This window comes from Miniopterus schreibersii, assembly GCF_964146895.1.
Source record: "Miniopterus schreibersii genome assembly, chromosome: 9".
NCBI classification, from domain to species: domain Eukaryota; kingdom Metazoa; phylum Chordata; class Mammalia; order Chiroptera; family Miniopteridae; genus Miniopterus; species Miniopterus schreibersii.
Genome location: NC_138118.1, coordinates 15,521,386 through 15,549,131, shown reverse-complemented (window position 1 = coordinate 15,549,131; position 27,746 = coordinate 15,521,386). Strand labels below are relative to the sequence as shown.

The following is a 27,746-nucleotide window of genomic DNA, read 5'->3' as shown; positions in this document are numbered from 1 at the left end:
ATGAAGTGGATACTCTTCTTTGGGGTCCTTATTGGGCCCAGCCTCTGTGGCCGAGAAAAGTTTTTTGGGTAAGTTCCCTTTGGACTTATTATTACTTGGTTAGTTCAGAGTATGGGAGTCCAATGAATTTGGAAATGTGTGACAGATGATACTTCAAGAGGTATGGCATTGAGAAAGAAGACCTGGGCTCCTGTCCCAGCTCTGCCCTGTGTCATCCTGGACAAGTTACTTGCCTCTCAGGTTCAATTTTACATGTGAAATCAGACTAGGTGGCCTCTGCAGTCCTCCCTAGCTCCCTAATCTCCTGCCAATTCTTTTTCTTCCTAGTTCTTATTTGTCAGGTCAGTTCCAGGCGTCTTCTGCTTTCATACTCCTATATTATGAACTAACAAGAATTACTAGAAATGGTCTAATTTCTGTCCTGCTTAAGGGAAAACCTGGGTCTTAGGCTTTTTGGCTGCACCTCTCTGTTAATGGTGAAGGCTTAGTAAAGCTGGTGCTTTCTCATTAGCACTTGGGACATGGAGATTTGATAGGTCATAGCTCTGAAAATTGACGTGCCAGGATTCACCTGTACACTGTGTACACACATGCTCAACGTGCTCCACACAGAATGCTCTGTGGTTTGCAAAGGAGAGGACGCTTGGGAGGTAGGAGAGATGAAAGGATGCCATGGTACCCTGCTGGAAGATTGGATTCTAATAACTCATTACTGCATAAATGCTTTGCCATTTGCAAAAAGCTTTAGTGTGCCTTATCTTTTGGATCACACAGCAACTCTGCCAGGCAGGGGTGTTATTTTCCTTAATTTAAAGATGAAAAAACTCAGCCTCAGAAAGATTAAGAAACCAGCCCAAGGCCACTTAGCTGGTAAACAGGGGAGCTGGAACTCTGAATGCAAAATCCACACCCTTTTGCTGTAACACAAGGTAATCTCCAAATGGAATCCTATATCTCACTGATTTGTCTGTATCTACTAGTGTACTCTGTTATACTATCTGGCTAACGGGACTTTGAGGTTGTTTGCTGAGGTAATTACAGTACCCCCCTTATTTGTGAAGGATCCATTCCAAGGCCCCCAGTGGATGCCTGAAACCACAGATAGTACCAAACCCCATATATACTATATTTTTTCCTATGCATACATACTTATGAGAAGTTTAATTTATAAATTAGGCACAGTACAAGATTAACAATAATAATAAAATGGAATAATTATAACAATATACTGTAATAAAAGTTATGTGCATGTGGCCTCTCTCAAAATATTTATTGTACTATATTCACCCTTCGTCTTGTGATGATGTGAGATGATGTGATGAGATGAAGTGAGGTACTCAGAATGGTGTGTAATTGAAAACTTACGAATTGTTTATTTCTGAAGTTTTTCATTTAATACTTTCAGAGTGCATTCTCGGGTAACTGAAACCACAGAAAGCAAAACCGTGGATAAGGGGGAACCACTGTACTTATAATTTTTATGGTGATAACTCCTGTTCACACCTGGTCTCTAATGCCAAATAGCTTAGAGGCATCAGGCACAGCAGGTGGCCGGGGAAGGAGATTTTTCCTCAGGCAGCTCAGTGTAATAACTCCGCTTGCTGCCATGTGGACTGACACCTGGAGCTGTTAGGCTCCCCCTGCAGCTATTCATGTGGCTGAAAAATCTTTATGTCTCAGGATACAGACTTCTGTATCCTGCAGTGGGCACCTGAGTTGAGACAGCTGAAGTGGGCACTGGAGTCCTCACCACAGGAGAGGGCACAGAAAGGGCTGTGTGCCTGCGCTAATTGCAGATGGTTTTAACCATTAGTACCATCCTCACCCCCAAATCTGGTCTCACTCCATAGTGTGGAACCCAGCAAAGGTGGTGGGATCCTTCCTGGGATCCATAGACATGTCCCAGGAGCTGAACATTTAGAGCAAGGCCTCTGAGCATTCAAGTGGTTGGGAAGCCAGGACATAAGTTGGCTTGGAGGGGGTACAGTGCTGAGGAGGTGAAGATGATGGTTCCCCCCAAACCCTCCGCCCTAGCCTGTTCTTTCTACTCAACTCACCCGCTTCCCTAGTCTGTCTTTGCTGGTGTGTTTTGCCCTGGTCTTCAGTCACGTTAAGGATGGGATGGTGGCCAGGATGCGTAGAGGTGTGAGGCAGGCAGAGAACATGAAGTAGTTGCAGAACTGGCTGCAGCATCAGCTGTAACTGGCAGGCATTTAAGAGTTCTGTGCCGCGTCTCTCAGGACTCCTGGTTGATGCTATGCCTGGCTGAGGATTCCAGTGAGACAGGTACAAAGACCAGGCCACTTGGGGAGGGATAGAAGCTCAGCACCAAGGTGACTATTGACTGTCCGGAACATGGGACAAGTGTGAGAGAGTGAGAGGGGATCACCAACCATTGTTAGGAAGCAGTGGGACAGCCCTGGGCATCGGAGAGGGCCAGAGTTAGCCAGAGCTGTAAGAATACCTGTGTGACGCAGAGGGGTGAGATGGCCACCTGCAAATCCCATCATATCCCCTTTCCCAGGCCAATCTTCCATAGTCAGAACGAGTTTAAGGTCTTTGAATAGATTTCCAGATGGTAGTCATAGGTTGTATTCAGCCACCCACACAGCGAAGGGCATTTTCCAAACAGAGACAAGGGCTTTGAGGACAAGAAGAGGCTGCCCTTCACTTGTGATCTCTGCTTCCAGGTTCTGATGGACTTATGTTCATGGGAATAGTGTTACTTGCTGACCGGCTATTTTGAGCCAGAAGTCCCCCGTTTGGCCGGCTACTTTTCTGTCATGATCGGTCAGCAAGGTGTTTAAAATTGCTTAAATTAATGTGAGTGCAGGCACGAGTAATCTCTGACCGGTCAGCAATGTTCAGACACGGAAACAGGTGTATAATTGTGACCGGTTAGTAAGGTGTTAAACAACCCCTTCTCCCCAATCTCAGCACCATCTGAAGACTGCCCTCGCATTGCCGCCTCTGGGTGGGGAAAACCTTGTGGGTGATGGGAGCTGTTCCGAAACCCTGGGTGGGAGATTGCTAGGCAGTGAAGGGAAAGGGCTGGGTATCCAGGCAGAGGGAACAGCATGTGCAAAGCCACGAGGGCAAAGTGCATGGTGAATTTGGGATTTCATCGAGGCGAGAGCCAAGAAGGTGTAGGAGGGAGAGGTGGAGCAGAGACAGACAGGGAAGGACTCTACCCTGCTCCAGCCCTATGTCAGTGTAAAAATGTCCAAACCTGTTGAGAAATTTTATATGAGTTGATTTGATTTGATTTGAGCCAAGCAGATGACCTGCCAGGGAAGCGAGATCTCAAATGCTCCAGAAAATGACAGTTTTGCAGTTTCTTTTCTTCTTTTGGAATTACAGAGGAAAGATAAGGAAGATTACGTGAAGGTGGGGATTAGAGGCTAGTTAACAAGATTATGTGCTCCCTCCAGGGGTCTGAGAAAGAGGCATTCAAGGTGTGTTAACCTAGCAGCCCAAGAACAAAGGACAGGGCTTTGCTTAAGGTGAAGATAAACCTTTTACAGACCTGGGACGTGACTACCCACAGGGACCTACCCAGTTAGGAATTTATGATCAGATTACTCTGTGAGGCTACTTTTGCTTAGATCGCAGAGCCCCTTTTCTGGTGCACGTCTTCCCCGCCGCCTTTCTAAATACCTCGGCTGCGTCTTTAACCCCTGTAGCCGGGCTGCTTACCGCGCGATGAAACGGGCTGTGCGTTTGATCATGTGAGATTCTCTGTGACCCACGGTCAGGACTTCCAAGAGTACGGAAGTTCTGTTGTGAAGCAGAACTTTGGAAAAAGTAAAACAAATGCTCTGGGTAGATGTGTAACATGATTTTTATACTTCTGAGAGCTCCTTATTTTTTATGTTCCTCTTTTCCTCTCTTCCTGCTCTGTTTCCCTCCCCTGCTTCTTTGTGATTGCTCTTGTCAGTGCTGTATTTTACAAATGCCTAATTTTGCCAATATCAGTGCACAGGCACATTCTAGAACACCACTTCTAAGACCTTTTTTTTTTTTTTTTCCTGGGGAGCTGGGAATGGGTTGTGACAGAGCATGAGTTTGGCAGATGGGCCCTGGTATTTAGCCAGGAGTAAGGATTTCCCTTCTGTTTTAAACCCTTCCCTTTTTTGTGAGGCTGCCTGCCTGTGTCAGGGAAATGGGGGTTCAACTCGTCTTCTCAGGGCTGCAGTCCAACTCCTAGCAAGCCTGTTGGGTTCAGACTGAGAGCTGCACAGCCAGTGGCTCCTCCACCACGGCCCCAGCAGCACCTGTGGATGCAGTTAGCTGCCCACCTCCCAGGGCCCTGTGGAGACCGGGAGAAAGTGAGCCTTTGGCACTGGCATTCCCTCCAGCCCTGCCACCTGAGTTGGAAGCAACTCTTCAGTGGGCCTTGTCTCCTTGAGGCTGGACTAGATACCCCCAGAGATCCCGGAGAACCCCCCAGAACAAAGGTACACCCCGAGAGCCCATCCAGATTGAGCTGGCTTCCTGATGGGGAGGTGCCGATCTGCCACGTGAGGCTGCACGTTTAGCTCCCTGTGACAGAGCCATTTTCTCTGTCAACAGGTCCTTCAGCCCACAGCTCTCTCCACCAGCGCTTCCTGCATTCATTCGTGTCAAAGGGATGACGCATGTGACAGTGTTGAGTGCAGATTCATTGGGCCCGTCACCTAGCAACAGACTAATGGCTCCCCTGGCTACTTGAGCCGGCTGAGAGCACAAAGGCAGCTTTTCAGGCTTGTACTTCTCCCACCCACACACAGGTCTTCGGGGGGCCTCTACCCCTGCCGCTGCCGTGGATGCTGAACCGTGTATATGAAACAAGTGCAGGACAAACGATGAAGGGGGGCTCGGGACTGGCCGGCTCCCTCTGGGCCCTCTCAGGGTCCCCTTGGGAGGACTGAATCGCAGGGTCAGCCCCAGCACCTTGGCCCTTACCTAATTCGAATTTTTATAGAGTTCTGGCACTGGAAGAGATTGAAAGAACACCCAGCCTCTCCCCTTTTTGCTAAGAGGAAAATAGCTAACCCTTCAGGGATGGAAGATCTGTTCTCTTTTCTGGCTCTTTTCAGCATGGACCTTAGGCCAGAGTTTGTTTCTTTCTTTTTTTAAAATTAATTAAATTTTATTTTTTAATTGAATTTATTGGGGTGGCGTTGGATCACAAAACCACACAGGTTTCAGGGGTACAACTCAACAAAGCGTCATCTGCACCCTGCATTGTGCGCTGGGCTGTTTCAGTCTTAGCCCCTGACAGTGAAGAAATGCTTCTTTATGTCTTGAGTTAGCTTCGCGTGTAGCTCAGGAACATTCCTTTCTGCAAAATATATATGTTTTTCATTATAAAGTAATATGACCACATTACAGAAAACAGATACAAGGGGGAAAAAAGTCAGTCATCCATAATTCCACGACCCGAACACAAGCACTGTCAGCATTTGCTGTATTTCCGTTGTCTGTTTTTCTTCCAATGCATCTGCTTTTTCCATACTTGTGATCATGGCATACATACAATTCTGTGTCCTGCTCTTTCACTTAATATTTTCCTTAAAGTTATACCATAAGCACTTTTTCATATTAGCCACGTAGTCTTATTTTTAATGGCTATACATTATAACCAAAGGCTAGACCATTTCCTCTCATTCGGCGCAATTATGTCTGGGATAGTAGACTTGGGGATTATTTGCCAGCCGAAAGCTCACCATTATCTTTTGCTTTTCTTTTTCTTTTTTTCTTTCTCCAGGGATCAAGTTTTTAGGATTAACGTCAGAAATGGAGACGAGATCAGCAAACTAAACGAGCTAGTGAATTTAGACAACTTTAAGGTACCTGGTTCTTTCTAGACCTCTTGGGCATTTTCTAATTTTGGTGGGAGAAGACTTGCACCACTGACATTATTTCTGGAGAGTTTCTGTCCCAGTCAACATGTGTTTCCATGATTGAGAGGGTTGGCGGGGGAGAAGTGCTATATATTGTAGCAGTGTTGGGAGGTGGGAGGCCTCAGCAGTGGGCTCCATCTTCCCATCTGCCGTTGACATTATTACTTCTTGGGCTTTGCCGGGCATTGCCTGCTGGACAGGTCTGACCAGATACAATTGTGAAATGGGCAAAGTCTGCCTTTGGGCAGAACCCAGCTCCTCAGGTGTCACTCTGACTTTTGGCAGTTGTTCTAGAAGAATGAGCTGGCTCATTATGCTTGTTACCTGAACTGGCCTTCAACCTGGTTTCTCTCTTCTCTTTAGCTCAACCTCTGGAAATCTTCCTCCACCTTGGGTAGTCCTGTGGATGTCCTGGTCCCATCCGTCAGCCTGCAGCCAGTCAAATTCTTCCTCAAGTCTCAAGGCTTTGATTACTCAGTGACCATTGAAGACCTGCAGGTGGGTAAACTAAGGCCCCCTACTTGTCTTGCACAGGACAAAGCAGCCAGAGTGGACCTGAGACATTTCCAAGTTCTGGTCTCATTTTCCTCCATTTTATAGTTGAAGACGTTGAAGTACTTGGAAGTAAAGTGCAATGGCTTGTTAAAGGGGCATGTTTAGTAGAGGGGCATACATGGGGTGGGGAACCAGACAGATCTGGATCCAAACCCTGATTTTGCTAACTGCTAGCTGTGTGACTTTGGACAAGCGTTTTACCTCTTGAGCCTCTGTTTCTTCATTTTTACAATGTTAATAGTGATAACTACTTCTTACAATTTATTGAGAAAAGTGATTAAGTGTATGCAACATGTCTAACAGTGCCTGGTTGTCAGAGATGTCCACAAGTATTAAGTTTTTCTCCCTTTTCTTATTTGAAGTCAGGAGGGAAGGACAGAGTGGGGCGGGAGTTGGAGACCAGTCATAAAAAGCATCCTTTGAGAAAAGGGGAATGTCACCAACAACCCCCAGCAGAGGGAACATCACCAGCTTAGCCAGGCACCAGCCTCACGACCTGTATCTGAACAGCAGGACAGTGTCTGGCTCAGGTTCTCTCCTTCACCGAGGTGGGTTATGGACTAATTGGTGATTTGGCCCGGGAGTTTCCTGATGGCGTGAGCAGCTGTGAGCTTATTAATCATCCTCACATGTCATAGACATCTGCCAGGAGCCTTCAAAGTATGAGTGGTTATAAGAATTTCTTTGTTTCTGAATGGTTTCCCAAGCTGTGTATTTCAGAGGCACTGGGTACCAGATGCGGGCTGATGTCTAGAGAATTCAGAGTATAGAGTAACAAAGTAGCATATATATTGCTTCCAGGGAGTAAGTGGGTTTAGAATGGGGTGACGTCCGATGGGCAACAAGGAGTAAGATTTTATAGACATGTGGAAGATATCTGACCTCCTTTTACACCTTGGCATTTGTGTTGTTTGATCTGTGCGCTGAAGGTGCCGCCGTCTTGGCTGGCCCGTGGGCCAAGAAAAGGCGGAAACATGAGCCTCCATCTCCAACGGACCACTTCACAGTGTTGCCATGTCTGTTTTAGGCCCTTTTAGACAAAGAAGATGAAGAAATGCAATACAACGAAGAGCAAGAACGGAGCGGGAATAACTTCAACTACGGGGCCTATCATTCCCTGGACGCTGTAAGTGTTTCAGAGCAGATTAAGATCAAGGTTACAGTCTCCTGGGTTTTCTGACCCCTTTCCTTGCTTTCAGGAGGTATTCGTCCCCAGCATGATAGCCCTTCCCCGAGGGGCTAAAACGTGTCCACTTTGATTCCTTTCTAATTCTTGGGTGCTCAGTGCTCACCAGCCCCCAAGAGCACAGTGAAAAGACAAACTGAACCCTTTCTCCCACATGCGTCCTTGTTTTCTTAAGCAAGCCCTTAAAGGAAGCCATGCAACACCGGCGATCATTTCCTCTTCTTGTAAATTAACCTCATTGTACCCCACCACGATCCTTATAGTTTATTCACCCAAGTTAAAATGTTACTTATTCAGGCAAATAGACAAGCGATTATTTCAAGGTTAACCAAGCATTTCCAGTCATTTATCATGACCACTTACAACATACATTTGTTCCATAATGCACTTTGGTGCTGTGTTTAGTTAGAAACCACTTTGTATAGATGACTGACTTTCAAGGTAAGCCAACCCTTCAAATGAAAAACTCGAAGCAGAATAATTTTATACAATATTGGAACTTGAGGAGTCAAGAGGAGCAAACAGAATGGACTTGCATCATGTATAATACAGTTCTGTTATGTCCCTCCGTGTCTTCCTCATTAATCTGGAAACTACTAGTTTAGGAACACTCTCCAAATCTATATTGGCATTCTCCTCGCCACGCCTCAATGCATGTTGTTCTTTACATCCAAAGATGGTGCTCCGGGAATGCTTTCCATGAAACATATACTTGGAGTTGTTTTTCTTCCAGTGAGGGGTTATTTCAAAGGCTGACCAACTATTTGCCTTTCTTTCCCATGATTATCAGTAGCTTTGTTTACTGTGTACACTTCCATCTGCATTGCCCCTTGATCCTTCCTGTGATCAATGACATACATCTGCAAAACAGCTGGACAAAGTTAGGAGTTCAGGCCAGGGCCACAGACGAAAGCAGAGCTCAGGGTCCAAACAGGGATTAAATCCATGATGTTAGCTTCATTATCTGGGCACTTCCTAGCTGAGCTAACCAGTTGCAAATGTCACCCAAGACCCCGGCAACTTCATGGGCTCCCTTGCCTGCCTCGGGAGCCTCACTTGCGATACACTGGCTTTTGGCTTTTTGTTCCCTGGCTTCAGGTGCCATTGTCATCTGGTTTACAGCTATCTCTTCTTCCCCGAGAGGCCTTTTACTGTGGGTTGGTGCTACCATCGTCTTCTCTTGGCTTGATCGCATGCAGTGTTTTCTAAAAACAGCTTTTAAGAGCTCGTATCCTACAGCCACTTAAGTCTTAGTTCCCTAGTGGGAATTTGATGTTTGTTTCTGCCAGGGTTTCTAGTTTCAGACTCTGTGTGTGTGTGTTGTGGTTGCTGTTATTTTTGTTTGTTTCTCAGGTTAGTTTTCCCCTGATGTTGGGAATGTGAATTTGGACACCCTCCCCCCTCCAGCTGGACTCAGTTTGGTGTTTTAATTTTTCCTGGGTGACTCTCTTTCCTCTCATGGCTTGGGGCAGGCATCCGGCTTGCTCCACTTTCTAGGGTCAGCGGATAGAGTTTCCAGGCCCTTTTCATGGCTCAGTTGCCAATTCCCAGCTCTCAAATTCTAGCTCCTTGCCCCACGCTGGGCCCTGTGCTCTCTATCCCTAGTCCTGGTTTGCTGTAAGCCCTCGGCACCTAAGGCAGATGTGTGGGCTTCCTCCACTGCCCCCCACTCTGCCAGCTTGTGCCCTCTTCATTTCTGGCACCTGCACTTTCCCCCCTTTTGGCTTTTTAACTTGGCTGTGAATAATTTTCATTGTGTTTTTATCTGGCTTGCCTATGTATTTGGGGGGTGTTTTTTTGCTTCCATTTGCCATATTGACTGCAACTCTGATAAACCCTTTAAGCTTGATTTTATTCTACGTATTGATTGCACATTTTCCTCCTCTGTAAAGGTGCTTCTTCCAATTTTAAGGTCTAAATATGAATTTATTTTGTTCTTTTTACCTTCAAAAGGTTTGAGCAACTCTAAATCATTCACAGCCATGATTTACAGCTCTTCATTTGTTCTCTTGAAGCCTTTACAGGCAGGAATCATCTCCAAACTGGAAAGCCTGTCCACTGGGATGGAGGAAGAAACTATTACAACTTTTGTTTATATTTTTACATATATATATATATATAGTGCATGCTAATGTTTTTTGAACTGATAGAGAAAGTGATCAAAAAAGTTTGGAGAGCACTGATTCCAAGAACCTGGGCTAAATGGGACCACGCTATTTATCCAGTCTAGTATGGTGCAAAGGGCCACATTGTTGGAGCAGTGAACTAGTTATAGTGGACTATAATTTTGTGGATGGGTACAAATGTATTATTTTCTAGAAAACTATAGAAAAACACTCTTTAGGCAGTTCTTCAAGAATAAGCATTCCATGCCAATTATATTGTCAACCCCATGGTTAGGGGGCTGGAAGAAATCGTTAAGATCAACAACATAAAGCTCACAGATGCCTACCCAGAGCCGAACAAATTTTAAAAATGCCCCTGGGTTCACTTTCTTACACTTCAGATTTATCAGGAGATGGACAGCATTGCCGGAGACTTTCCTGACTTGGCGAGCAGGGTGAAGATTGGGCGTTCGTTTGAAAACCGGCCCATGTATGTACTGAAGGTGAGCCCCATGCTCTTTGAAGGGCCGAACTGGACACGGGCTCCTGGTTCCTTGTGCCCAGGACCCAGCTATGAGACCTTGGCCAGAGGCAGCTTTTTAGGACCTCCTTGACTTCAGGGAGGAGGGTGAGGTTGGGAGCTGTCTACCAGGGTTCGAATTTGCTCCAACAGACATTCTCCTACTTGCACATTAGAATTCCAGGTTTTGACTTAAAAGGCAGGATTAAGGGGATGCCTTCAGACCAGAGGTAGTGGGGGTGGGGAGGAGGTTAGTATTCCAGAAAGCTCTCATAGAGGCCACACAGTCTTCTTCTTTCATTCCCGCCTTCTGTAAATAGCAAGACAAATTGGGCTAGTTCTACAAATTCTATTCAGCTTCTAGGGGCAAAAGCAATCTAGGAAGCTAATTTTAGGGCTGATGTAATTTTAAGCCCAGCCTATGATCCTTGGGCTGCGCAAAGCCTAATTTCTAGATATTTCAAACAGATTCAGGTCTACATTAGCAAAGGAGGTAGAGAATTTATGGCAGTAGCATAAATTACACGAATAATCCAGCCTAATGAATAAAAAAGAATCTGGAGACACGAACCATGGAATGGCTGATGATGCTAAGAATTTGTCAAACCCTTAGCTTCATGTCACCCCTGAAGAACCCAGGCTGATAGCAATGGGTAAATTACCAGCAGGAGCAGGCCTGCTGCTGAGCTGCTTGCTAAAATAATCTTATTTGCCGATCTGTGACCCTGGCTTCATTCGCACCAAGCTCTGTTGGGTGGGGAGCGGGGACACTAAAAGGCAGGAGCCAGAATTCATTTAATGCCATTTGGTGTGATAGTGAACCCCCTTGTCCTCTTTTTAAAACTGAATTCATTTATTTCATCAACCAGAACTGGCTGGTTCATGCACTCTTGTCTCTCTCTGTTGGGATACCATTTGAGGTTTTTCAAGAGACACAATATTATCTCTAATCACACTGGCATTGTCATTCACAATAGCAATTGTTTCCCCTTCCCTTTTGCTTCCAACCCCTCCAGCCAGCCAGTCAATTAAGCTCCCTAGTCACGGATAAACTGATAAATACATGGTGACCTCAGGAACGTTTGGTCTCTCAATTGTCTTAAATGGATTAAATGAATGGGAGCAAGCTGAAGAGACGAGAGGTGAGCTGAGAACCGGGCCAGGAGGGTCACTTTCTGGCCTCTTTTTCCTCCCACAGTTCAGCACTGGAAATGACAGTCAGCGGCCCGCCATTTGGCTGAATGCAGGCATTCATTCCCGGGAGTGGATCTCACAGGCCACGGCCATGTGGACTGCAAGGAAGGTCATGTCGCCTGGTATTTAGGCGAGGGTTCTGGTGGACCTGGGGTTCCCCTGCAGCCTCCCATGAAGCTGGGCCCAGGGGAGGAGGTGGGAAGACACAGTAGGCTGGGGGCCTTTTCATTTTGGAGAAGCAAAAGGTCAGAACCCCTTGGTCAAGCTACTGTGCATTCATGGCAGTGAGAACTAATGAGCTGCAGAGGTGGCCCTGAAACACTGACCCATAGCCAGCAGAAAGGGAGCTGCCTTGTCAGCAGCGACACTCAGATGAGCTTTGCCTTCAGCCCCTTCCTAGCCCCACAGGCCCTCAGGGACCTCACGCTGTCTGCCTGTCCCTCTGGGAAGCCCACTTTAAGCCAGCACTGGGAGAGGAGGGGTGGCGGTGTGGAGGACCCATCTTCCCTACGCCTGGCAGGGGGCTCAGATTCCTAATAACTGTTATGATGTGTGGCTTTCCACTCCCCGCTTCCTACCCCCTGGAAGGAAAGACAGCCCAGGACTCTGCAAGTGATGTCATCATGTAGCCATGTCCCCAGGTTTTCAGGTGCTCAGGGCTTTTCAGAGAGCTGTGTCTTTGAAGGCGGCAGGGAGGCTGCAGAGGGTGGATGCTGTTCCAGGAGCTGGGCGTCTGCAGAAGATACAAGCTTAGACCTAACAATCCAGCCTTTGAGAGCACAGCCGACAAACTTGTTATCTCTGCTTAGATTGTATCTGATTACGGGAAGGAACCAGCCATCACCTCCATCTTGGAGAAAATGGATGTGTTCTTGTTGCCTGTGGCCAACCCTGATGGATATGTATACACGCACACTCAAGTGAGTAATACCAAATAGGCTGCTTGGAGTTAAGACTTGTTTGTTGATTTCTTTGCTTTGCACTAAATAGTTGCATGACCTTGGAGAAAACTTCCACAGTGTGCATGTTGTAAGCTTCCTTGAGGTCTCATTTTCCAGTCATTCTCTCTGAGCTGAGAATCACCAGCGAATATTTTTTCTTAGAGAGAATAGTCTAATGAACTTCCTACATGGATCTTGAACAATCATCAGCACCTTACCAACCTTTTTTTTATTTCTTTCCCTCCCACACATTTTTCTCCTGGCGTATTTTAAAGCAAATCTAAGACATCAGGTTATTTCACCCAAAAGTTCTTTAGTACACACCACTAGCTAATGATAGTTAAACAAAAGAACCAACACCATACCACTATCATCTTTAAAAAGTAATGGAAATTCTTTTTTTGTTTGTTTGTTTTCAAATATATCTTTATTGATTTCAGAGAGAGGAAGGGAGAGGGAGAGAGAGAGAGAGAAACATCAATTATGAGAGAGTCATTGACCGGCTGCAGCCCACAACCCGGGCATGTGCCCTGATTGCCTGGATCCCCGGTCGATGCTCAACCTCTGAGCCACGCCCGGCTGGGCAGTAATGGAAATTCTTTAAGTCATTTTGTTGAAATCAGGACCCAAATAAGATCTGTGCCTGCATTTTTAAAAAAAGACTTTTAAAATTGATTTTTAGAGAGAGAGGAAGAGAGAGAGAAATATCAATGTGAGAATCCTGCATGCCCTGCATTGGGCATGTGCCCTGACTGGGAATCAAACAGGCAAGCTTCCAGTGCACGAGATCACGCCCAACCAACTGAGGCACTCAGCCCAGGGCCTGTGCCTGCATTTGGTTATGGCTCTGCAGACTTTCAAATTCAGTAACGGCAGCCTCCCCCAACTCCCCCACATGTCTTTAAAAAATATTATTCATTTTTAAAGAAACCAAATAAATTGTCCTGTAGAATGTCTCACATTCTAAATTTGCCTGATGGCTTCTTTGTTGTGTGCCATATAATTCATTCCCTTATCCCCGCATTCCCTATGTACTGGTAGTCAGACCTGGAGGCTTGGTTGGATTCAGATTAAGGTTTTAGGCAATAGTACAATAGTTGTGCACTTCCAATCATATCAATGATCATTCAGGTGCATAAGGTTCATTTCTCCCACTTTTACCAAAGCCAAAAATTATTCGGTGGGTTCAGGTGGTGTCAGCCTGGTTTTTATATTATAAAGTTCTCATCAGGACATTTGGGGGGGGGGGTCCTTCTCTCAGAGCCAGAAGGGCTCAGCCTCCTCTTCTGGAGTGAAAGGACAGGAGCCCCAATGATCCTCCAGGGAGAACTGTAAGCAGCTTGCCCCATCCATGGTGCCCGTCTCCGTCTTTGGTCCCCAAAGAAAACTTTCACCTCTCTTGTGCCCTGACTTATCTCTGGATGTTTGTTCCTTCCTTGGTGGATTTTTCAGAACCGACTTTGGAGGAAGACACGATCCCGAAGTCCTGGAAGCTCCTGCATTGGTGTTGATCCAAATAGAAATTGGAATGCAAGTTTTGCTGGTAGGTTGGGGAGCCGGTTTTCAAATCCTGCTACTCCTGGCTAGCCTAGTCCATGGGGCTCCAAGCTGGCGGGGCTTCAGGCGGCTCTGTTGCTGACTCACTGAGAGACTTGGGCAAATCTCATATGTCCTCTGTGTCTTGTTGTTGTTTTTTAACTTTTTCTTTTGTGATTTTGAAACGGAACAGCTCAGCAATTCCTGTCCTCCTGAGAGGACACTAATATTTAAAAACCATCACAGTCTTAGATACATACATCCACGCCTCTTCCTTATACCCTGGCCACCCCAGATTGTCCTGGGTGAGTAACTGAGAGCGGTTAGCACTGTTGTTGTTTTTTTAAATGCTCACCCAAGGAGATTTATTTATATTATATGTTATTAACTTTTAGAGAGAGGAAGGGAGAGAGAGAAACATCACTGTGAGAGAGAAACATCGATCGGTTGCTTCCCATACGCGCCCGGAGCGGGGATTGAACCTGCGGCCTGGGTAGGTGCCCTGACCAGAATCGAAGCCGCCAAATCTCGGTGTACGGGATGACACGCCCACCAAATGAGCCACGCCAGCCAGGGCAAGCACTGTTATTGTGACAGGCAAGATCTGTGGTCTACCTTCAGATATGTAAATATAAACCTCAGCTCTTTGATGTGATGGAAAGAGAATGAGAATTAGGAGACGTGGGTTCTGAGTTCCTGCTATTTAAAATCATTCTCACAATAGTGCCAACTGCGTGTCAGGTACTTTCCCATATATTATCTTATTTACAATTCTTTCTACCTAGTGAGTGAATTTTAGTATCTGAAATGCGACAGTGGAAGCTCAGAGACACCTCGAGTTTATGGTTAAGAGTTCGGATCTAAACTCACCTTGCAATTCCAAATCTGAATAGTTCTCTTGCACTGTTCCTCAGATGTTTTGTTCTTAATGTACTTCTTTTACTTGCTTAGAAATACCACACAAACCATTGGGTGAAAAATAATGTGACTGTGGGAAAGGAGCTGATACAAAGTTAGGTCAGATATTCCTTAGCTGGGGTGGTTTTACACACACCAGATACCTAGGGGAACTGTATTGTGAAGTAATATTGAACACAGTATTTCTAACACCTATCAAATAATCAAGAGATTTTAGCCACAACAATAGATTATTTTGGCAGTGCTTTGCCATTAAGTTCTGAACCAAGAGAATGAGCTGACACCAGAATAAATGGAGTCATTTTCATTATTAATTGGTACTCATATTAATTATCTAGAATACTTATTAATTACATCTCATTGTCAAGTATGATATTAATTATTTATGACAATTGCTAATGATGCAATACAAGGTCAACTCTACCCTTTTAAAGGAGTCTGCTAGTTTTCTTTCTCAGCTCTGGCAGATCCAACACCCTGACTTTCTATTCCTGCACCTTCCACTTGATATACACACACCATGGGCTAGGTTCTTAGGGGCACATAGCAGTGACCTGCCCATTGCCAATACCTTCTGCCCCTCCTCTGGGCTGTGGATCCTTCATTTCTGTTTTCTTGGCCTATGGATTAATGTTTCTGCTTGGGCCGCACCCCACAGGAGGGGGAGCCAGTGACAATCCTTGCTCCGAAGTGTACCATGGACCCCATGCCAATTCGGAAGTGGAGGTGAAAGCGGTGGCAGATTTCATTCGAGAGCATGGGAATTTCAAATGCTTCATCGACCTGCACAGCTACTCGCAGCTGCTGATGTATCCATATGCATACACTGTCAAAAAGGCCCGAGATGCTGATGAGCTGGTGAGTGATGGGCTGCCTCCCACCCAGCCCCAGGTCTGCTTAACTTAGCTGCTGCCAAGGTGGTGGTTCTACGGCATTATAGGGAAAGTCCGGGAGCATAGGCTTATTTCATTAAGGGCCCAGTCTTCTTTCCCTTCCTTTCAGACCTCCTGGGGGTAGGAAGAAGATGGTGCCTTTATTTCCGTGCTTGCCATGACTTCCAAGAACCATGCCTTTCCTTCTCACGGGTCTTTCTGACCAAAGCTTACTGCAGACCCACTGCTTGCCAAGAGCTGGGGGTGGCACTGTGTTGGGTGAAGGGGATGTGCTCCTCACTCCAGCTAAGGTAGAGTTTAAGTCGGGTGCAGGCCACAGCCTAGGGGTGCTCTGTGTCACATACAGCGACTCACCCTAGGAAGTGAACAGGCACAGAGGGTGGACTGCTGGAGCTGGGCTGGCATCTGCAGAGTGACTGCAGCCTTTCCCCCCGTGCCAGTCGGCTTTAGCGTGCTCCTCTGCCCAGGCCCCAGCTAACCAGTAAACCACCCAGCAGATACAGAGCTCCTGGCTGGGTGTGGGCTACATTCTGGTCTCAAGTAGGTACTCTCCTTAGGGTGCATCCATATATGGCAGCTCCCCTCTCTGCCTGCACTCTGGAATGCCCAACTCTTAGAAGGTTTTCTCTTGAACGTCCTTGGCCTTCCCTCATGTTCATGAATGCAACATTCCATTTCCTTGGGATAGGTGATGTAGTGCCTGTACTAGATTCCTAACTGGCTGGTGTGCAGGTCTTTGGAGCGCTTGAGTGTATAATACACACACTTTCAAGGTGCATATGCGTTCCTTTCACCTTTCTCTACCCACTTCCCCAGACTAGAATTAAGAACTGGGGATGTGATGGGAGAAGGGGTTCCCCTCACTTTGTAATCAGGCCTTGACTTTAGTTGGATGGGAAAGAAGAGGAGACCAGAAGGGACAATCGGGGGAATGGCCGAGAATCTTCCAAACCATTGCAGTGCAGAGCAGCTGAGGAACATCAGGCGGCGGGACCCACTCTTTCTCACTCTGCTGACTCACCCTCCTAGGACAAGGTGGCGAGGAGTGCGGCCAAAGCTCTGGCTTCCCTGTCTGGCACTCAGTACCAAGTGGGTTCTACCTCCACCACTGTCTGTAAGTATTTATTTATTATTTAGAAAAGGCTTTGAGAGGAAACTTGAAATGGCGCGGAAGAGCTGCAAGTTAGATTTCCTATGCTGTAATCTGATTGTTTTTGTTGTTAGTAATAGACTGAAGTTATGTCAAGCCTGTGTGGTAGTCGCTGTTGCAGGCAGTCATCATCAGCATCATCGCTACTATCATGCCATTTATCACGTGCCCATGATGACTTGTCCTGCCAGCATGGTAGAGTCTGCATTCCTTAACTTCCATTAAAGACCCTGACATGATTCTTCAAAAATTCCTCAAGCCCATCATTCCATTTTCAATGAAAACCCAACTTTGGTTTGGCAGACTCAGGTGGTGGTCGTGGGGTGAATGAGACTCCCTCATCTTGCTTTCAGAAATGAACACGTGTTGGAGTGTGGCAGGGTGGGAATGGGTTAGGGGGTCCTCCCAACAGTGGTTAGCATCAAGCCAAAAAAAAAAAAAAAAAAGAGAGAGAAGAAAAACCCACACCAAAACTCTACCAAGACCCCAAATCTGAAGTTGGTCTTGAGGCTCATAACCTACAACCTCAACCTCATTTTGAGGAAATAACCTTTGTTATGGTTTTTCAGTGAACAGTTTCATCTGAGTGATTCACTGTATTCCTGCTGAGATCCTTCCAGTCCCTGTATTTTGTGAGTCTGATCTGGAAATTAAAAAATTGAAGAAAAATGATCATTCTCCAGGACCTTAGCTATAAACGGGAAATGTACATTCAAATGTGGGGAGCTCAGCTCTGACCCCTTTTAAGTTGCTGCCCTTCTTTTCCCCCACTAGTGCCTCCTCTGTGGTTCCCAGCAGTTGATCCCCTCAGAGCCCCTGCAGAGTTGCTGATACTGTATTTGTACTGTAACTCAGTCTCCCGGCCTACCTGCTTTACCCTCCACTAGCTGTCCCCTCCAGTCTTCCTCTTCTGGGAAGACTCTTCATCTCACCTCAGGTCCTCTGATCTCGGATCTCGGATCTCTGATCCCTGATCTCAGCCCTCACCTGTGTTTCATAAGCCGCCATGCTACACAGGCAGTTAGCATGATGTTGGTGTTTGCGTTGCTAATTGCAACAATTCATTAATTATTCACGGTTTATTATTATTAGTGTTGTTAAATGGGAACTCCTCAGAGAACCAACACATCAGGAGAGTTTCTGCATCTTCTGCTTCATTAGTCAGAATCAAATCCCGGACCAAAGGGAGCTAAACAGACTTGGTAGGAACCTTCTGAGGAGGACCGTTCAAAAGATCTTTGTGGGCCACCAGGATCCTGGGTTTTGGGTCAAATACCAGTTTAAAGCATGGCCTTGTCCTCTCACATCAAATGCATTCTTCTCCCAGCTTAGCTGTGCCAAAATCAAGAGATACTATCAGATTCCGCCAACATAAGAGGAGGAAGGCTCTTCTGAGTGTTGTCCAGGAGACATTATTTCCTACCTCTTTCAAGAGCCCGTCTTCTGCATTCTTTATAAGCTTTATCTGCCCTCCTTGCTTTTGAAAAATGTAATCAAGTTTTGTATACTAACACTCCAACTCCATGGGTTGGAGTTACACAAATAGTTGACATTTGCCCTTCAAGAGCAGGACCTTTTCTTAGGTTTACCATTTTAGATGAAAATTATTCTAAAATCAATGAAAATCATTCTAAAATGGATTTCACACTTTCCTGCCTTTTTAAAAAGAGCATGTAGAAGAGATTTAAGCTCCTTTCTTTTTATATTTTTATTTTATTTTATTTTTATTTTTTATTGATCTTAGAGAGAGGAAGGGAGGGAGAGAAAAAGAGAGAGAAATATCGATTGGCTGCTTCCTGAATGTGCCCCGACCGGGAATTGAACCCACCATCTTTTGGTGTACAGGACAATGCTCCAACCAACTGAGCCACGCTGGCCAGGGCTAAGCTCCTTTCTTTATGACTCAGTGACCTCCTGAGTATCAGTTGTTATATCCTAAAGGCCTACTGTGCCCTATTAGTTAATCCCTGTGCTAAACAGCCCTGGCCTGTTTTGCTTCTTTAATTCTGTGATTGCTTTTTAGAGTTTTCATGTCTCCTTCCTCTGGTCAGGCTGTACTGCTTTCGGGCAACTGCCTCCAGCAACGCTTTCCTTTCCTCTTACTGATTTTGATCTACTAAGGGTTTGGAAACAAGTCCTTTGGGCGGGTGTGGGTATTAAGGATGGTCATGACAGCATTGGTTATAGTCACAGAAGACTGGTAATCCACAAAAGACTGCTGAGCATCTAAATGTCCATCAGTAGAATGCTGGATAAAAACACATCTGATGCATCGTTCAGTGAAACAGCCCTTAAATGATTGAGGTGGGCCTATATGTGCTAACAGGCAATAATTTTCAAATGTTAGTAAAAAAAAAAAAAATAGCGTAAATAGTATGATCAGTGTAAATAGTATGATCCCATTTGTGTATTTTTTAAAAAAGAGTAGATAGACTTTGAATAGGGACCCAAATAAAGTGGAATTCATAAACTTGATCGCTTTGCTCAGAGGAGGTCTTCTTGCCTCCTTTCTGAATTTAAAATGTGTTCTGAAATACTTGAGCTTGCTGTGTATGTAATCTCTAGAAACCTCTGGTACCACTGCCTGTTTTTAACTCAGCATTTTCTCAGGCTGGAGAAAGGCTATGGAAACCACACAAGGATTTCAGAGAGTGTAGGAGAGCATGTTCCATAATCACAGTGCAGCAGGTAATCTCAGTGGAACCAGCATCTCTAGAAAAATCACAAATGGTATCATGAGAAACAACCCACAGGAACAATGGAAAAACAAAAGGACCCATATATTTATTTAACTGACATGTAATATACCAAAAGGACTAGAAGTAGGTTGAAGAAAGCATGGGCTCTATCATTAGATGGGCTTGGGTTTAAATTCCACCCTTGTCATTTTCCATCTGTATTTCCTTAAGTAAATTACCCATTCTAAGCCTGGATTTCCTCATCTGAGAAACAAGGTCAATAATGCCTCCCCTCGTTGTTGTTGTTGTTGTTGTGTTTTGTTAATTCTCGACCAAGGATATTTTTTCATTGATATTTTAGAGAGAGTGGAAGGAGAGAGGGATGGGGAAAGAGAAAAACATCGATGTGAGAGACACATTGATCAGTTGCCTCCTGTAAGGGCCCTGACCGGGAATCGAACCTGCGACCCTTTGGTGTGTGAGCGAGGTTCCAACTACCGATTCACACTGGCCAGGGCTTCATTGGGTTTTTAAAGGTTAAATGAGATCATATATGTAAACTTTCCAGTATAATGACTGGCTCATGGTAGATGTACAATAAATGGTAGCTACTATTGACGTCATTATTTTGTTATTCAATGACACCTACACTTTGCACTCTTACCCAATTTTTACTCTAGTAGAGTTTGAGAAGAAGCAGAAAAATAGCCCTTTTGTCTTTCCCCAACCTTTTGGCAAAGGGAAGTTCCACGAGCTGTGCTTTCTCCCTGTGTATCAGTTACCTCTTGCTATGTAAAAAATTATCCTAAAATTTAGCAGCTTAGAACAATAAACATTGATTTTCTTAAACTGTTTCTGTGGGTCAGGAATGCAAGAGTGATGTAGCTGGGTGGTTTTGGCTCAGGGTCTCTCATGAGGTTGCAGTCAAGATATCTTCCAAAGCTATAGTCATCTGAAGGCTCGACCGGGCTGGAGGGTCTGCTTCTACCGTGGCTCCCTCAGGTGCCTGGTGAGTGGGTGCTGGTTATTGGCAGAAGGCCTCAGTTCTTCACCACCTGAACCTCTTTTGGGCTGCTTGAGTGTCCTTACAACACAACAGCTGGCTTTCCTCAGAGCAAGTGATCCAAGAGAGAGCAAGGTGGAAGCCACAGTATCTTTTATGGCCTAGCCTTGAAGGTGACACACCTTCATTTCTGCAGTCTTTTGTTAGTTACACAGGTCAGGTAAGCCCTAACCAGTGTAGGGGGGGCGCTACACAAGGACGCGACGATCAGGGGACAAGGATCATTGGGGTTATCTTGGAGGCTGTCTACCGTACTCCATAAAGACTGGTTTTGCTTGACCTGCGGGAGTCTCCGGAATGAGTTAGTGGAGATGAGGATTTCAAATCTCTTTATTTGAGATGAGTTAAGACCCTCATGGTGCAGGACAGCCTGAAGCATATGGATCAGGCCAATGTTTATGTGTCATAGGCCTAATGATTTGCAGAAAGAACTCTGGATCCCTAAGGAACCACAGGCAGGCAGAACTCCTGGCCCCTTCCCACCTCACCCTGAAAGAAATGGCTTCAAAGATGTTTTCTCTTCTGGTCTGCAGATCAAGCCAGCGGGAGCAGTGTTGACTGGGCTTACGATAACGGCATCAAGTACGCGTTCACTTTTGAGTTGAGAGATACTGGGCACTATGGCTTCCTCCTGCCGGCCAACCAGATCATCCCCACTGCAGAGGAGACCTGGCTGGGGCTGAAGACCATCATGGAGCATGTGCGGGACCACCTCTACTAGACGAGGAGCTCTCTCTGTCTACTCTTACTTATCCCCATGTATGTACGCACGCTGAAGCCATATTAAAGGGAGCTTGTTCCCTTGTGGGTGTCAGAGCCCTCTGGCTTTGGAGTGGATACAGGCCAGCCCCTCCCTGAAGCTCCTGCATTGTGGTGGCACACCTGAGAGAAGGGTTTCTGTCACTTGCCATATTTTTGTCCTGCTCTTTCTCTGAACTCTTTATATGCCTTTCCTTAGGCCACACTTAGGATCACACCTTACTGGTGGCATCACTCTACCTCACTTTTAGGATAGAAAGTATCTGAGATGGTTCTCTAACCTCATCCAAACTAGTCAAGCTTGGTGACCTTGCTCTGGTGACCCCAGGGTAGGTTCTGTGGGAAGCAATGTAATTGGCCTCAAAGATGATGCAGAATGAACTTCCTTTAGTTTATCTCACTCTTTGAACATATTTTTCTTTGAAAAACAAATCCTGCAAGGCCATCGGTATGGGTCATCAGTATAGGTCATCCTTGCCCCCCTTTTGTTTTTGTTTGTATGTTTTTGGTCTGAATACAAAGTAAGGGGTCACTTCTCATCACTGGGCCCCAAATTCCCAGATACTACAGTCCCGATAGCATTTTTCGGCTTATTACTCAGTGTCACTGGGACCCCAGAAGGGCATCTGTGTCACCATAGGTACTGCTCACCCAGAAACCCTGGATAACGTGATGCTCTAATAGCAGGATTGCTAAATTATCCCCATCTGTCCTATGGGCTCGCCTCTGCTTCCCCTTTGAACTTACTTCAAAGATCTTGCCCTCACCCTACAAGTCCTAAATCACTCCTCTGGCCTGGATAATCTCACTGCCTTGGCACACGGTGTACCTCGTGTTTCCTTCTTTGTTTTTTTTGGGTCTTCTATTTTGCACCCTGGCCCAGGAGTACCACGGCGGAGCCAGGCTTCATCCGTCAGGCTCCGCTTGCTCCATTCTGCCTTAGCATGTTCCATCTGCACCCCCTCCCCCACCCCTCCCTGTTTTCTTTCTTTTTTCAAATATGTCTGTAAATCTTATCCTTCTGCCTAGGATTTGTGCAGCATCTGGTGTGTGCTCCTAAGCCAATAAATATTCAATATGAGTCTTATGATTGTCTCCTGTTCTTCACCTTTACCTGAATGGAACCAAGCCATGGTTTTGAATATGCAGCTCTTTATAACGTCAAAAGTTCATTTTAATCCTTGTGTGTGTCACATGACGTGTAGGAAGACCTTCTCCATCAGGCCGAGGGGCCCACAGGGCAGTGTTGCCTTGGTGATTTCGTTCTGGTCCTGGGTCTAGTTCTTAGTTTTTCAGCTCAGGAGCTTGATATCCTCGGTGTCCGTGTTGATTAGACTCGGGGATGCTGACTCACGCCTACAGAGCTCAGATGAGGCAGATGATAAAACCAGAATACGAATTTATTAATTTACATTATGGCATATAACTATTTAGTGAATTGGATCCTCACGTCGGCCTGAACAGTACATTCTCTCCCTGTAGGCCAGATACATGGGAAGCCAAATTATAATCAGAAGGTTGTTTAGTGAGCGGGGCATCAGAGCGAGGAAAGTTAATTACAGTCTATGATTAGAATTTTTAATGGTATCCAGCTCTGATACACGACATATCCAATTCTATAACCAGAACACACCTGTCAGCCTGCTAGCTGGGTGCTTGTGCTGGCTGGTCAGGGCTGCCTGCGACCAGACAGTGTCTCAGCGGGCATGACAGTGCTTGCCTCTGTGACTTCCCTGTAACATGGTCGTGCCCCCCACCCCACGACTGAGACTGTCCTTTAGGTTCCTTAAGGGAAAGATTTCTTAAACAAGATGTAAAAAGCCACATAAAGAATACCTGCAACTATAATAAAATTTATTAAAAGATACCATAAAGAAAGTGAGAAAAGTTACAAACTAGAAGATATTCACAGTATTCAAAATACACACAACAAAGGACAGACAAAGAATTCCTATAGGTCAATAAAAAAATAATAAATAATCCAATAGAAAAATGGACAAAATATAGGAGCAAGCAAGTCACATAAGAGGAAACAGGAATATCTGAAAGTATACACAGAGATGATTAGTGAGGGAGAACATTCAAATCAAGACTGCGATGAGATGCCGTTTTATACTCCTCCAGTTTACAAAACTAAAAAATGTTGGAGAGGGTGTGGGTGATGGAGCTCTTATACACACTTTTATTGCTGAGCATGTGAATTAATAAAGGCGCTTTGGAAAAGTTTGGCATTATCTTCCAGAGTCCATACCTTATGATCCAGCTATTCTATCCCAGACAAAACACCCCCTCCCCCCAATTCTTGCACTTATAGACAGGAGATACATATGACAATGTTCCTAGCAACACTGTTCATAATGCAAAAACCTAAAAATGACTCCAAAGTCCACCAATGGGAGAATGGGTGAATAACATATGGTATTTTCACATACTGAAATACTATACGACAGTCAAAATTTAGTACAATTTTTCTAGAAAGTTCCAAATAACTTAAAAAATGTATATCCATACTTTTAAGGAAGACATACAAAATTTGATAAACTATATAAAAAGGGAAGCGAACCTGGCCGGGTGTGGCTCAGCGATCTAGACGATCGCAGTTCGATTCCCGGTCAGGGCACATGCCCGGGTTGTGGGCTCGATCCCCAGTCGGGGGCATGCAGGAGGCAGCCGATCAATGACTCTCTCATCATTGACGTTCCTCTCTCTCTCTCCCCCTCTCCCTTCCTCTCTCTGAAATCAGTAAAGATATATTAAAAAAATTTTTTTTAAAAAGGGGAAGCACAAAAAAAAATAAATAAAAATAAAAATAAAAAGGGGAAGCAAGATGTAGGAGAAGCGCCCAGAAGACCCCTTTGCCTGGTCAAGCGCACGGAGCCCTGGTTGCTATGAGTGTGGGCTGCCAGCAGCTCCAGGCTCCATGCACCTCTGGAGAACTGCCCTCAGCCACACGGGGCTGCCTCACCCAGGCGGCTCTGCACCTGCTTTCTCTGTGTCACCTCCCCAAAGGTCGGTCAATGACTGACTGACTCAGGGGTAGAAGGAGCTAGCCTTTTACCTTCAGGTGCGTCAGCGCTTCAGTGCAATGTGAGCTCCAGAGCTCTGAATCCAGTCTCCAGCTGATTCTACATCCTTGCCTAGCTTTTTCCCTGCACCACCCTGCTTCCCAAACTCCCCTTCTTTCTTTTTTAAATTTTACTCTTGTTTAAAATATTACAGATGTCCCTTTTTCTCCCCAATGACCCGTTCCACCCCGTTCCTTCCCCCTCCCCAGTCCCTCTCCCCACCATTGTCCATGTCCTTGGGTTGTGCATATATGCATGTAAACTCTTTGGTTACTCTCTCCCCCTCCACCCACCCGCCCTCCTCCATCCCTCTGACATTCGTCAGTCTCATCTGTGCTTCCATGTCACTGAATCTATTCTGTTCATAGTTTATTAAGTTCTTTAGATTCCACATATAAGTGAGATCATGTGATGTTTGTCTTTCTCTCCAAACTCCCCTTCTTCTGAGCACTCCTTCCATAAATCACCTAAACGAGAATCCCATCATCTCAGGCTCTGCTTCTAGGGAAATGGACTTAAGACAATAAAAAACAAAAGACCACCCTGGCCGGTTTGGCTCAGTGGTTGGAGTGTCAGCCTTGCAGCCTGAAGGGTCCCGGGTTTGATTCCAGTCAAGGGCACGTGCCTTGGTTACTGGCTCAATCCCCATGTTGGGAGGCAATCAATCGAGATGTTTTTCTCTCTCTGTCTCTCCCCCTCCCTTCCACTCTTTCTAAAAAATCAACGGGAAAAAATATCTTCAAGTGAAGATTAAAAACAAAAAAGAAACAAAGAACCTAGGATTCTGAATGATGATTACCTCAGATGAGGACAGGGAGGGGGGATGAGACGGGGATCAGGGCCCTATGGTTAGATGAAGGACCCTCGCTTTTGTTTCAGGTTCTGTTCTTTCAGATTTTTATTACATGATTAAAAAAGCCCTAATTAAATAGCTAAATAAATAACAAAAGAGGGCTATGCAGGGATCAACGATGAGTGTGCCATTAACCAAGGATTATGATTAATCTATTTCTATGGACCTGAAGTCCAATTTTAAGAATGTTTATAAAAATGCAAATTTTCACACAAAAAGGTGTTACTATTAAACAGGCCTTTATTGTGTGTCTAGTGTGTGCCAGGGACAGTTTTAAACGCTGGCAATGCAATGGCAAAAAAAGAAGACAAAATCTCTTCTTGCATGGAATTTCATTGTAGTTGGAGAGATAGGAAATACTCAAGTAAACAAATTTAAAAATTTAATTTGGATGATGAGAGCTGCTTTACATAAAAGAAAACTGGCAGCTATAAGGAGAGTGATGGGCGGTGGTGGGGCCTCTAGGTTGGGGAAGTTAGAAAAGATGGCATTTGGGCTTGTATTATAAAATTGTTCTTAATTTTCTTTGTATTTTTTATACTTCCCCAAACCACGTGGAGAAGGTGGGCTAGATGTTATTATCCACACTTTACAGGTGGAAAATTTCAAGAGCAATACGTTTCTTGCCCAAGACAAATAATATGTTCTATTTTCTAAGTGAAGGCCCCACTGAAAAAGAGAAAACCTGAGCCATCAACATTCATGGACATGACTTTTTCTGAAATGCACTGAAGTTCAAAAGGCTTTTGTATGAAATCAGTCTCTGGGATTTTTCCACTATTAAGGACACCAGTGAGCACTGAGTATAGAAAAAAGTATTTTGAATTCTCTCTCTCTCTCTCTCTCCCTCTCTCTCTCTCTCCCTCTCTCTCTCTCTCTCTCTTTTTTGCAGTTCTGGGGAGGGGGTTTGCTGAGCTATCTCCAGGCCTTACACCCAGTCCTGATGGGACCAAAAGAAGACCTTTGTGAGGTAGCCGAGGGTGAAGGATGTGGTCCCTGCGGTTAGGTGTCATCCATGTGCCGCCCACTTAAAACGGGAGCCATTCATTGAACTGCCAGCCTACTGAACAGCAGATCGCACCCACTTCTGTTTCGGGGTTACAGATGGTGAGGAGAGCGGAGTAGCCCAACTCCTCTACTTAACCATGTGACCTTGGACTATGAAGTAACCTCTGGGAGCCCCAGTTCCTCATCTTTAAAATGAGAATGATGATATCTGCAATGGCTTATCGAGAGAATTTAGTAAGCTACTATGCTCAGCACCGTTCCTGGCAGTAGAAGCACTCAGCACATGTTAGCTGCAATTATTATTCTCACCGAATAGTGGACATTCGTTTATGGATTAGGTCATTGGCATTTCCCATAACGGAAAGACTTATTTTTTAAAAATTTTTTGTGAAAGAAGGTAGCTTCCTAGAACAGCTCCAATATTGTAACTGGGTAATGCTTTCAAATTTTATGTTCTTTATATTTGCTTTTGAGTTCAAGTAATAAAAATTATGATTTTAAAAATTAAAAATAAGAATAAAAACTTTTCGTGAGACTTAATGACAAAGATCTCAACAGTTCCTAGAAAATCACTAGTGGGATGTTAAGTCATTTTTATACTTTGGGTTTGGAAATATTGGGGTTCTTTCTCTGGGAGCTTTCCCATGTTAAACAGCAATGGATGCCCTTTACCGGAGTAATACAAAGACTCATTGCCCCAAACCTTCCCAGGTCCAGAGTCCACACACAATTGTGTCAGGTCCGTGGGGTCATCTTTGATTTTTACAGGTGCTGGGAAGGCCCTGCTGTGTCTATGTGGGTGAACTTGAGGGCACTTTCCAGCTCTGGAATGTCCTGTGTAGCTCGCACTCCTTCACTATATGAAGACCAACGATGAAGAATCATTTTTCTCATCGCCCTTATCTTTCTGTTTGATGGATTCTGGAATTTCGCCAAAGCAGACAGCTTGTAAAAAGAAATTCTCCCCACCATTTGTACTGAGTCTTAAATCATGAACACCAGCTGTTTCTTGTATTTGAAGTAAAGCTCCAGGTGTATTGGGGGCATCCAGAGAGCGCAGGCGGTTTTCCCCTCCTCTGGAATATGTGGGTATTGGGGTTCAGCTGGGCAATTGGCTCCTTTAATGCAGAAAGTGAATCGCATCATTTTCTGTATTTCCTACAAGGCCAGGCTCAGCCACTAGTAAATATTTGTTGGTTCGACTTGCTGCAGGGCGGCAAATTAACAGTTGCGTAAGCCATACTCTTAACAAGTTAGGGCAGCAGGAAGAGTACTTTTTCCAACAAGTATTATCAGGGGATTTCTGGAAAACAGATTGGAATGTATGTCCCTAAATTCTAAGAGAGGCAGAGCATAAATTAAACCTTCAGAGATAAGGAAGGCTTGATATTTGTTCAATTGCTTGCATTTTTGTGATGATTTATAGTTTTAAAATCC

The 27,746-nt window shown here is 45.1% G+C and overlaps 1 protein-coding gene across 1 annotated transcript; it reads left to right on the top strand.

The window, feature by feature from the left end:
• Nucleotides 1-22,469, top strand: CPA4 (carboxypeptidase A4; the record flags this gene model as incomplete). Its single annotated transcript, XM_081147034.1, has 11 exons — nucleotides 1-68; nucleotides 5,750-5,831; nucleotides 6,249-6,383; nucleotides 7,468-7,566; nucleotides 10,133-10,234; nucleotides 11,450-11,554; nucleotides 12,255-12,365; nucleotides 13,839-13,929; nucleotides 15,499-15,698; nucleotides 16,763-16,847; nucleotides 21,158-22,469. The coding sequence occupies 11 exons, from the start codon at nucleotides 1-3 to the stop codon at nucleotides 21,343-21,345; spliced, it is 1,266 nt and encodes a 421-aa protein (XP_081003160.1). The 3' UTR covers nucleotides 21,346-22,469.
• Between the last annotated feature and the right edge of the window lie 5,277 nt (nucleotides 22,470-27,746).